Source organism: Penicillium cataractarum (genome assembly GCF_028827025.1).
Source record: "Penicillium cataractarum strain IBT 29864 chromosome Unknown utg000002l, whole genome shotgun sequence".
NCBI lineage: Eukaryota > Fungi > Ascomycota > Eurotiomycetes > Eurotiales > Aspergillaceae > Penicillium > Penicillium cataractarum.
Window position 1 is genome coordinate 744,572 of NW_026622738.1, and position 12,083 is coordinate 756,654.

The 12,083-nt window shown below is 48.2% G+C and overlaps 3 protein-coding genes across 3 annotated transcripts; 2 read left to right on the plus strand and 1 right to left on the minus strand.

The window, feature by feature from the left end:
* Nucleotides 1–5: 5 nt before the first annotated feature.
* On the minus strand, nucleotides 6–2,113 carry N7496_002330 (flavin-containing monooxygenase; the record flags this gene model as incomplete). The annotated part of the gene is made up of 4 exons (XM_056695261.1): nucleotides 6–1,148; nucleotides 1,225–1,583; nucleotides 1,642–1,661; nucleotides 1,722–2,113. The coding sequence occupies 4 exons, from the start codon at nucleotides 2,111–2,113 to the stop codon at nucleotides 6–8; spliced, it is 1,914 nt and encodes a 637-aa protein (XP_056557473.1).
* Nucleotides 2,114–3,048: 935 nt separating this feature from the next.
* N7496_002331 (cupin domain-containing protein) lies at nucleotides 3,049–3,726 on the plus strand (the record flags this gene model as incomplete). Its single annotated transcript, XM_056695262.1, has 1 exon — nucleotides 3,049–3,726. One exon carries the CDS (start codon nucleotides 3,049–3,051, stop codon nucleotides 3,724–3,726), a length of 678 nt encoding a protein of 225 aa, XP_056557474.1.
* Nucleotides 3,727–9,736: 6,010 nt separating this feature from the next.
* On the plus strand, nucleotides 9,737–11,622 carry N7496_002332 (Ytp1 family protein; the record flags this gene model as incomplete). The annotated part of the gene is made up of 4 exons (XM_056695263.1): nucleotides 9,737–10,004; nucleotides 10,051–10,788; nucleotides 10,836–11,023; nucleotides 11,077–11,622. 4 exons carry the CDS (start codon nucleotides 9,737–9,739, stop codon nucleotides 11,620–11,622), a joined length of 1,740 nt encoding a protein of 579 aa, XP_056557475.1.
* Nucleotides 11,623–12,083: the final 461 nt, after the last annotated feature.

The window sequence follows — 12,083 nt, forward strand, 5'->3', positions numbered from 1 at the left end:
AATCACTAGAACCTAAAAATCTTTGTATCGTTCAGATACCAGGTTAACGATTCCGTGTCAGTATTAGGCCTTTTCTCCGCCACAGTCCAACCATTGCCAAACCAGCCGAATTCGTTGCCATCGTAAACCTGCAACTCAAAGTCTTCCCATCTAACTGAACTTAGTGCTCTAACACACTGAAGACTGCTCCCTGGCCAAAGAGCAGTGATGCGCCCTCGCTTTTGTTCTTCACGAGTAGCACCGAGCTTGACAGCCTTGTACCAGGATGTACAGTCCTCGGCGAAGACAGTCTTCTTGAAGAATTCATCACAAAAATCAGTGAACGCAGTAACTACCTTGCGCTTAGGCTCAACTCGCCCAATGTTATCGTAAGCCATTCTCGCGAGAATTTGACCCACATAATGATGGGTCTTCTCAATCACTAACAAGAGACTTCCCACCCCTGGCATAGAGTTCGGGCCCAGAGACTGAAAGAAGTTGGGAAATCCATCAGTGCAGATACCCAAATATGTCTCAGCCCGATCTTGAAACCGCTCTCTCAGGTTGATCCCACCTTTACCATAGATCGGAAAGCGGCGACTTCCTGGGGCAGTTTGGAAACCGGTAGCGCAAATTATAACGTCGACAGGATGATTCACGCCATCAGTGGTGGTGATTCCATGTTGGTCAATATGCGAGATCCTGGTGGTGATTGTGCGGACTTTGGAGGATGTAAGAGCCTCTAAATAGCCAGGCCCAGGGGACAGGCGCTTGCAGTAGGGCGAGAATTCAGGTCGCAGATAATCCATGATCTTGGAGCTGCCTTTGAGCCTCTGTAACATGGAAGCTTCAGTTTGTTTGCGGACTTCTGTTTGCTCTTTAGAGCCACTGATGAGGACGCCGAACTTGTTCATGATATCATACTCGATTGCTCGGCGGTATTCCACATAGGCGTCGCGGTCATTCGCCCACATCATCTTTTCTGCCTCGGTATATGCAAAATTTCCACCTTCCGCTTCAATTCGCTTTCGAAACTCATCCCGTCCAAATGCGCCGCCGAGCCAATTACTTCCGCGTACATAGTGGTCCATCGAAATGACGTCGGGCAAGATTGCGGGCACAATTTGGATACCGCTGCTACCAGACCCAATCACGGCCACCGATTTATCCTTTATAGAAACTCTAGTTAGCCTATTATCATTTGAGAGAGGTGCCATAGAGTGAGAAGAAGGAAAGAAAGCGGACCTTTAGAGAGATTTGAGGGTCCCAGTTGGCACTATGAAGAATTTCGCCCCGGAAGGTGTCGATTCCTTCGATGTCCGGCCATTTCCATTCGTTGAGAACTCCTTCCCCAGTCATGAGTACGTCTGAGGAATCTTCATATGTATCACCGGTCTTCAGATCCTGAAGCTGGACAAACCACTTGCCAACTGTCTCGCTCCAACGGGCACCCGTGCACTTTTGTTCGAACCGAATCAGCTTCCTAATATCATACTTCTTGGTTACCTCTTTCCAGTATTCGAGGATCTCGGGAGCAGATGCAAAGAATGAGCTCCACTGAGGTGAAGACTCAAAGGAGAGTTGGTATGCATGGGCGGGAACATCTGAAAGGGTTGAGACTGTGAGATAATTCCAGTGCCTCCGTAATGCTGGCAAACTTACCACATGCACAACCTGGATATCTGTCGGAATCTCCCGTCAGTTGGCATTTAAATGCAGTGTAATCAGGACGCGATATTCACCTATTCTCAAACCAGGTCCCGCCAATTTCGGGATTCTTCTCGTAAAGGACCAATTCAAGCTCGGGAACCCGCTTCAAGAATTCGATGGCCCCAGTAATCCCGGATATCCCGGAGCCTATATAAATGACCTTGAGAGGCCTTCCTTGGTCCACACACCGCTCGGAAATCCATGGCTTTGACTCAGCCTTTATTTGTAAGATCGTACCAAGATGATCTCTTGGGGTTGAATTCACAGTACTATTTGCTATCAGAACTGGTGGCTTATCTTTCGTCACAGCGTCGTTGGACTTGACGCTATCGAGGTAAGGACCGTTGGGCTCGCTGCCATTGGAGTAGAAGCCATTTTCAGAGGCCCCTTCAAGGGAAACAATATTCATCAAAGGGGTGGCCATCTTGTGGTATGCTGTGCAGTGAAGTGGAAGATAAGACCTCCTTATATACACAGAGATGGAAACTTTGGAATGGAGAGTTGTTGCTGAATTTAAGGCTACAATTGCAGCTATATAGGAAGGCTCAAAGTGAGATTTGCACAAGCAATCGCTCCGTGGGACCTAGGGGTTACAATTAGGACCAGTAAGCAGAATGCCAGAGTTGCCATAATGTGAATCTTTCCAAGAGACCCGAACGTATTGCCTAGTTAAAATAGGCAATAGAAAGCCCTGAAACCAAGCATCTGACCCTTGAAATGATCACAGGTTCAATCAGATACGATCGGTTACCATTACCGATCCGAACGGGCAGCCCGGTAGCTTATCTCGACCCATGGAGTGGGATCTTTTACTTATTTGGGATACGAAGCACTTTGTGGCTTTTTCTGTCTACGAAACCTAGGAAACACCTTCTCAATAGTTTTCATCAGCTAGCGACAAAAAGGTCGAGGTTTCTAATTAGTCAAAGATTTCGCCAGTCCTTATCCTGAGGCAGTACTTTGTTTGCGGTGCCATACCCCTCCCTTTGACCCCTCATTTCTTTGAGCAGGTCGGTAACTCTTACCGAGAGGAATGATGACGCCCCAGGCCTATCGGGAGCAAAATTGACCTTCTTGGAAACGGCATTTATCAGACCATGTCATGGACATGATGATTCACGTGGGACATATCGTCACAGTACAAGAGAATCTCAGCAGATCTCGGAGATTCCACCCGCAGATGCACCTCCCTATGGATTTTACGTATAAAGACGAAGTTCTCACATCAAGTCCTCTGATCTCTCTTTCGTGAAAGCTATTGCAGATTCCCGAGTTCATTCCATTGGCAACCTGCATCTGCTTCTCTTCCCTACACCCTTCATAGCTCTACCTATCCCGTGAGCCTCCACGTCAGATACCATGGCGACTGCAGAACCAATTGTCTACCACATCAAGCCAACAAAGCTGATTCCTAACTCTCCAAAACCACTATTATATTATAAAGGCTTCTTCCTTCGGGATGGGAAAGTTGACCCTCTTCTCATATATGATACTTTTATGAGCAATGGATGGGAGCCGCGATGGGTTACCAGATATGGTACCCACCAAAGATCACACTACCATGGGACAACTCATGAGGTGATGGCCATTTTGTCCGGTCCGGGAGCAATCCGTTGGGGAGTCGCAGATCTAGACGACGATCCGGACAAGCATACCTACGGCGGTGCGAACGAGGAAGGCGGCCTCGATATGGAAGTGGACGTCGGTGACGTTTTTGTCATACCGGCTGGAGTCACGCACAAGAATTACAACCCCAAGGCAACCCAGTTTGATGCTCAGCCTTTGACCGGAGGGGAGGCTCATTATATTGATTCCCCAGAGCCGCGAAAGTTAGTCGGACAGCTGCCAATGACAGAGTTTACCATGCTGGGGGCATATCCGAAGGGATTCTCATGGACCTGGGATGAGGGAGGAGATGATGTCGGTCGGTATGAGTCTGTATGGAATGTTCCAACTCCCAAGCTAGATCCTGTTGTTGGTGAAAAGGGTGGGATCAATAAATACTGGCGCACGGAGCCCATAAAGGCAAAATTCTGATAATTATTCGTCGACTGAGTTGATCGGTTGATGAGTGATGCTGTGGTTGTAGTTAGAAAGCGCCATCATGAAGTAGAAATTAACTCTCATGTATATCTGCATACAAATCAGCCAAGTCAGACACTAAAAGACAGTGTTTCCAATTCTCTTCAAGCATTAATCTAGCACATACGGCTATCGGGCGTGGAGGACAGGGCTTCCCGTCCGCTGGGCCGTACTTAAACCACACGCCATTTCTTCACCGTTCTGCGCGTCAAGGCAAGGGATGACATTGCCGGGTTCACTTGGTAGAAATGGGGGTTCGACTGCGCTTCTAGAGGAGAATTTACCGATAGCGGGGTGTCTAGGAATTTCTTCTTGGAGACTGTTGGTGAGGTGACCCAATCTAGCTCAAGAAAAGATGTCCCTAGAAGACTCCCATCGCCCAAGCATTAGGTCGAACACACATGAAACGAGCGCCAGGACTCAACGTACGACAAGATTCAAACAAGGTGCATTCCGCAACGGGTTGATATTTATAATATGGTACTTAGGCTGAATGGGCTAGGAATACGGGTCTAGGCTATTGTCAAGCACGGGAGTCGAGAAGGAATGAGTTCAAATATGGTAAATGCTGTCTAAAGTAAAGAATAAACGCGGTTTTTGCATTATCAAAAAGTAACATCAAAATCTATAGTAGTACCTTTCTTTCCCCATATTGGCCGTTAACATAAGTGGCTGGATCCCTGCTTGAGTCAGTCTCGTCTAGTGTATACTCGTGACACTAATTCCCGACGACAGCGACGTCAGAAGTAGCCTAGAATAATGAGGAGTTAATCGCGTCTACATTAGGTACCACAAAATCAAAAGCTGGGGTAGAAATAATGCCAAGCACAGTAGAGCCCAAGTCGTACAATGTACTACATATGAGCTTTGCCAGTGACACCCGAATAATTCAATTTATGCAAGTTATTCACATTCACATCTCATCCGGGCTAAACATGTCCTTGCTGATCGCACGGGAAGAGACCAGGGTTCAAGTGGGTCTAATTGGATGCCCGTGCCTGAGGAACGCTTAGATGGGAACACGGCTTGCGGATGGTGTTAGTGCCGAATATCCGATGCTCTGCAGGACGTTTCTACTTAGGATAGTAATATCGCTCGAGCCCGCTCGATGCATGTCGATCTGCTGATCGGGATGGAGGGGTTGTGGGAAGAGATCCCCCCTTGTGAAGAAACAAGTATCGTTGAGAAGAGAAGGACCTAGATGGATAGACTAAAAGGTTAAATGGGAAGGCTGGAAACCTGGAAGTATTGATATAGCTCCCAGAGCTGACGATTGGACTACAGAAGGCAATAGTTACTCTAAACAGAGTATGTACGCTCGTCTTTCCCCCAGACTCAAGAGCGGACAGCTGCATATGCCTATGTCACACCATATGATCTTGTAGCACCCGAAGTACCGATTCCGGGGTACACGGAAGTAAAATGAGTGCCGCCTTCAAGGTGACTAGTAAATGCAGCTATAAAGGTATTAAAGGGGGAAATGGAGCAAGGGCGCAAAAGTCATCCAAGCGACCAGTCAAAATCGAACTACTCATAACTTAGTACGAAAATGAACAAATAATTATTAAGCGTAGGAGAATAACTAACTAACTAATATGGCAAGGATGTGTCATATGACAGCTCCGATGAAATCACCAGAAAAAAATCCACAAAAGAGGAAATGACCACGAAATAAGATCGGGTTGGACTTTTGGACTCGGGGATGTGCGTGGTGAAAGGTGCGTGTGCGTTTGATCCCCAGCGTTGTCCGGAAGGCCGCGGATACCGATTCCATCACGACCAATCGTGGCGCGGCGAAGATTGTCATGCTGGCTAGTAAGAACGGGTCCGAATCGGACCCGTTCGCTTTAGTCCTTGGCTAGAGGTCATCTTTGCTAATGTCTTTCTTTTAATTAACTATTCACCTGACACGGGCTTAGTAACTGACTATACGCCCACCTGTGCGTCAGGTATGCTTCACTATGGCTTGGCACAAACTAGAAACGACCTAGATATAACATGCTTAAACATGAGGTGTGGCATAGAAAAGCTTATTCCCCAAGCAAAGCTATTCCATGGTCTCGTTTTTTCACAAATCAAATTTTCAAAAAATAAAGAGAAGAAGAATATCCACATTCTTCAGTAGACAAGCATGTTCAGTCTCTTCCCGATCATATAAAACCACCGAAGCACTTGAACCCATTTTTTTCTCATCGTATGGATATCCCACATAAATCGTTGAACACAATGGCTAGAGGGTACTTGATCGCGGAGTGCCAACAATTCAGCTCATCGATAAATTCCGAGCCGAAAAGGATTCTTCAATGCCATAACATGCATTGTGTTTTCGTATTGACATCAAACAATGCAGATTCAGCTGACTATAATTAAATTTAGTGATGAAGAAGAACATGATAAAAAAATTGGATTCAATTTGGTTTAATGCTTCTCACAGGCAATCTTTGGAATTTATATTCAGTCCATTCTCACTTGAATAGAGCTGCATCCCCTCCACCAATACCCGCGATCTACTGGGCACTTAGCCGTACCAGTGGAACACAAATCAAAAGATCTGACTCTTGAAGATAAACTTCTAATTGTAAATCTAAATAGTTTCATATATCTACGCTACTCACATTCAGGATCCTTGCTTGCAGATTCTCAAATCACAATTGCTTCGTGGACCTCTGAGGTAGAAAACTATCAGCCTCCTTTCCCCACCCTCCCTTCCAATCTTCCAGACCGACCAATAGCGACAAGAGTGCTCTAGGTACTCGGGGGATACTTATGCATATCTCAGGGGTGTGTAGATCGAAATACGATCGATGGATTCGTAGAAGGCGACTAATTCGACGTGCATTCGACCGACACGTGGAACCTTACCACCAACCCATAGATGCCACATGCGACACTTGGATCTTATGGAAACTACTCTTAAAATATAAGCTTGTTATGTGGGGTTGTAAGTCTAGATAACTTCAAGGGTCCGTGGAATCTCAGCGGGGAAAATACTGTATTCCAAGCGCTAAGCAGAACACGTTAAGAGCCGCACACACTTAATACGAACTGTGGGGCCATAACACGCAGATAAGGATAGTATATCGAAGGTATATCATTTTACAGTCGATACAATAATCATTAGAAGGTCAGAGATGGACCAATTTAACACGTTAGGTACTGGGGCTGATCTCCTGTTGATCGGTATAACAGCGTGCTGCAATGCGATGCGACCATATAATTGGAAAAGAGGCCTCTTTGCTGCTAGTAATGTCTAAGAATCCTCACTTCCGCAGTTCTCTATACTGGTCGTCAATAATCCTTTAGCATGCCATGTTCTTGAGCTATAGGTCCTTGGAAGTTTATCAAAAATATGCACTTGTACATGCCCAAGTTGGATGGCCGAACAGACATTATTAAGCGGCGCTCGGATGACCCTTTGGCGCTCTAGACCAAGAGGCTGTTTCGAGATAGTTGCACGGCGGCTGTCTTGGGGCTATTTGACTAACAAGGGCCGAGAGACAGATCGTTATACAATCTACAGCCTGAGCTTTGTCCACAGTGGGCTGACAGTTGGGATGATTAGCTGGGACTGCACTTACCGATCGTGCTCAATATCATTTGTCAGCGCGCAAGCTCATTGATCGTCACTAGTTGCTTGTTACATGGCCATAATTATGGGCAATTAGCTCCTTTTACACATTCCGGCAATACGGGAGCCAACGAAGATCTCGGATACGAGGCTGTTTCGCTCGGAGATAACATCATCCTGCACGCTCGATGATTCATACTTCATGGCAAGCCTGGGCCTTACGAACATGCATGTGGACATGGACCCTAAGCCCTGGGCACAGGGCTGGTGGCCTTATGCAGTATGCTCGTGCGAAAACCAAGCCCTATGCTGGCATGCTTTGATCCTCCCCCACCGTATAGCTAGCTCATGGCTGGTTGAATCGTGACACCGTGCATGGTCTTCCCAGCCACCAAATGCGCCATCTTGTCCACTGGCGATATTCAAGGGCTGGATATGGCCCGACCGGGGCCCATCGGGGATTGGCGGTACGCTAAACACCCCCCACTTTCAGGCGGACAACTCAAAAGTGCGGCTCGGAGGGAAGGGCGTGCGAGACCGAGACAGGGATGGCCAAAGGGTGTTGGCTATGCCGGGGGTCCGATGGCTGCTGACCGAAGTGGGGGCTGGGCATCAACTACTATTACTGTAGGTAGACCTAGTAGTACATAGTTGGTCGATATCCGGGATCGAATTTAGGTGTTCTGACATCTAACAAAGACCGTGACTATGGACGATGATAGTTGACTTACGATAGGTACGAGATTAGGGGCAGATGATTGGGTGTAGGTACGATTTAGATTCCATAGCGATCGTCTGATCTTCAACGGAGCCACAGAGTAGGGTCTTCGGATATGTGTTGGTGATAACCGGAGTTAGACAAGGCTGTGACTCTCGACCTGGAACTTGAAGCAAGTAAGACGTGTGATATGATCAAGTTCTATGATTCACGAGAAATATTCCCATAATTAGGTCTGATTGTTGCCTTGGTTCAGCCCAAGAGACTTTCAACTTTCAAGATGACCCTGGCGGTGAAAGCAAATGCCCAACGAGGAAGCGATCGACTACGTCATAGGAAACTCGGCGCTTATGCAGCAAATGCATAAGTCCTAATTAGCAAGGACCAGCCAAAAAAGTCTATAACAGCTCAAAGGAAATACGGAAATTCACTCGGAGGCACACCCTTCTTGTCGTTTGATTATTCGCCCATTTTCCATCTTGATTATTTTTTTCTTACTTCCGACGGCCAGTCTCGTGGAAATGAGGTCACTCAGGCCCAGTGCGTTGGTATCGATGCCGATGGAGCTGACTCTGAATAGTCTAGATCCCGGACCATCCGAGCCGACAATAATTCTTTTTTTCGCTACACCATTTTCTTATTGGTTTCTCTTAAAGAGCAAACTGGTCTTGCCAAGACTTCTCCTGTCCAGTCGACAAAGTCCTTAATGCAATGCATATGACTGCAGATCCATGCCGGTGCTTCCTGTGGTCACAGTCAAGCGAGGATGCATGGAGATAAAGAAGGAGGGGAGGACAAAGAGAAGAGTTGCTCAAGAATAGGTACTTATAATGTAGATAGTGTACACTATACACTGCCTCCTGATGGTAGTCTAGACGTAGACAGTGGACTAGATCTTGGAGTATATAGGAACGGCAAAATCGGAGTTCGTTGAACAGGAACGGGTCCCGGAAGGCCAAGGAAGAGCAGAAAAGAGAAAACGAGTGGAAAGAAAAGGGCGGAGGAGGAGTACTTACTAGTGTCTAGCCCAGTCTAGTGCCTAGGGTTAATGCCGGAGCTTCCTTTTACTGCCACGCACCCGGCGACCGCAGCTTTTATCCCCGTCGATTCCGAAGCCATTGGAAATCAGCGCCGGCGAGCAAAAAAGAAAAATAATATTAATTATTATTCAATTCTGAATAATTCCTTAAACCCAGTCATATCCGACCTTCCTTCCTCTTCATTTCTCATTATTAATTCCCTGTCCACCCCCGGCGCAACAGCTCTTTTTATACCTCCTTCCACCTTCTGAAGCCGATCCGCCTTATACTTCCCCCTTCAGCCCTACCACTTTCCTCCTTCACGTCAACCACAACCGACCACACCACCACACCTCTCCCAAAGCTGGCCCAACCGAGGGTACATCTCAGAGTTCATCGCGTAGAACCCATATCCTCGGTTGACAGCTCCGTTTGACTCAGCAAGGAAAATCAGGGTACAGACTGGAGCTTGCAATACTTTCCCCGGGTTCGGCAGCGACGTTACGTCACGATTTGACAAAGCCTCGAGCTCGAGCTGACGGATCTTTTTCTCTTCTCTTTCTTCTCTGGACGTAACGAAGGCGCTCGTCTTTTCTTTCTCTCGAAGTAGTACATAGTTCCAAAACCCGAGAGCTCCGCGATCATTCTCCCTTGAGCCCGATGCGGCTGTTAGTTACCCGCGCTGCCTTTGCGGCAGTCTTTCTCGCGTGCCTTGCGACGGCCGTTCCACATGGAGACGACGAGCATTCGGATATGGACATGGGCATGAGCATGGATATGAATTCCGGTGCTGTCGCGACACCGGCGCCAACGGCGCATCCGAATAGCGAGGGTCCCATGAGCTACTTTGCGTATGGGAAGCACTCGGGCGCCATTATGGCGCACATTGCGCTGATGATGCTTGGTTGGTGCATTGTTCTGCCAGCTGGTAAGTTGATCCGATAGTTTTATTCCAACGTACCGTGTTAGCGCAGCAATTAACGGGCTTGCGACAGCTGTTATGCTTAGCATTGGACGCTCGCGACTTGCGCTCCCGTCGCAGTTCCTCTTCCTGCTGGTCAATGCGTTCGGTTTGTTGCTCGGTATCGTCTACAACAGTCAGACTCCCGATCTGTACGAGAACAACGCGCACCACAAGATTGGTTGGATCGCGACGTGGGTGATCAGCGCTCAGGTGGTCCTAGCTCTGATCTTTGCTTATGCGGGCCGCGGCGAGTCCAAGTCGAACCATACATCCTATGAGCATGCTTCGTTCTTACCCGTCGCAACAGAGGAGCATGAACACACGTTCCCGACGGGTCCCATGCACGAGTACCGCTGGTCCAGAGATAGCGGCCAAGGTACTGAGCCCAACTCACCTAGCCACAGCCCCGGATCGCCCTCTTTCGAGTCGCCTTCTGAATGCGACGGCTTTGAGAAGCCGGAGGAAGACCTTCCAGCACAGCCGGCTGCACCGCGTGGGTGGTTGCACAGCACCTTTGTGGACCGTTTCCTGTCGAATCGCGTTCCGGGAATGGTCTCGAGCCGTGTACTGCGCATCTTCAATGGGGTGTACAACGTCATTGATCGCATTATTCTGCCATTCGGGTTCATTGCCATCGCCACCGGTGCTGTGACCTATGGCGGTATTATGCGGAATCGCGAAATCTTCAACGGTCTGGCTCACTTCATCAAGGGTGGCATCTTCTTCTGGTATGGTGTTTTGACCCTGGGTCGCTATGTGGGCTGCTGGGCAGACTTGGGATGGGCGTGGAACAAGAAGCCCCCGCGTCCGTCGTTGGCTGGAAGTCCAAGGTCCCCTCTGGCGAGTTTGTCGAGTCCTTTGTGATCTGGTTGTATGGTGTCACCAATGTGTTCCTTGAGCACCTTTCCAGTGCAGGCGGGGCCTGGTCTGCGACTGATCTGGAGCACGCCTCTATCTCAGTTATGTTCTTTGGCGGTGGCTTGGTAAGGATCGAAATACCAATTACTCTTGCGAATCATGCTAATATCTCCATCAGGCCGGTATGCTCTTCGAATCCTCGCGTATCCGAGAAGCTCTCAACAATACCATTCTTCGATCCCCCGCCCACAACACCCGCGACGAGAACTGGCAGGTTCCCCGTTCGCAGGGTGTGCCTCTTAACCCGATGCCGGCTCTGATCATCCTCTTGCTGGGTATGATGATGGGTTCGCACCACCAGACCAGCATGACCTCGACCATGGTGCACAAGCAGTGGGGCAACATGCTGGTGGGCTTCGCGCTGGCTCGCGGTATGACTTACATCCTACTGTTCCTGCGCCCACCCACCTCGTATCTGCCTGCCCGCCCACCAACCGAGATTGTTGCGGCATTCTGTCTGATGGCGGGTGGACTGATCTTCATGCTGAGCACGCGCAACGTGATCGAGGCGATGGAATACTATGACGTGGATGCGATGTTCACCTTTACGGTGGGCATGGGATTCACTGCATTCGTCATGGCGTTGGAGATTCTCTTCATCGCCTTGAAGGCGTGGGCTGTGAAGCGCGAGCATCGTCCTCAGCTGGGGTATCGCTTCCCGTGAACATCCCTCCATGCACGGCGTAATTGCTGTTATTATGATTTTATTTTCCTTTGATACCCCCTTATACCTAGGTGATGGATTTTGATTTTGATGTGGATATGGATATGAAGCGGGGATGAACTAAATGTGGATGCGAATGTTTTTCATTATTATGAATGTGTAGACGTGATGTGATCGGAACGTCTGTCCCTGGTGTGAGAATCGGAATATTTCCGAAACTTAATGATCGGAATGAATGCTTATGGACTTAATGAGGCAGTGATACTGATACATGGGCCAATGACTGGCGGGTTGATAGTTCATCCGCAGATATCCAGTACAGACATAGTTGCAGAGATATTGAATGTACGATGCAGATATACAATGGCAGCATTTCGAACTTTAAATGATGAATTTAGACTACAATATTGATGGTTCGTGGTGTATGGCATGGCTTGCAGGTTTGTGGTCATGGGGATTGT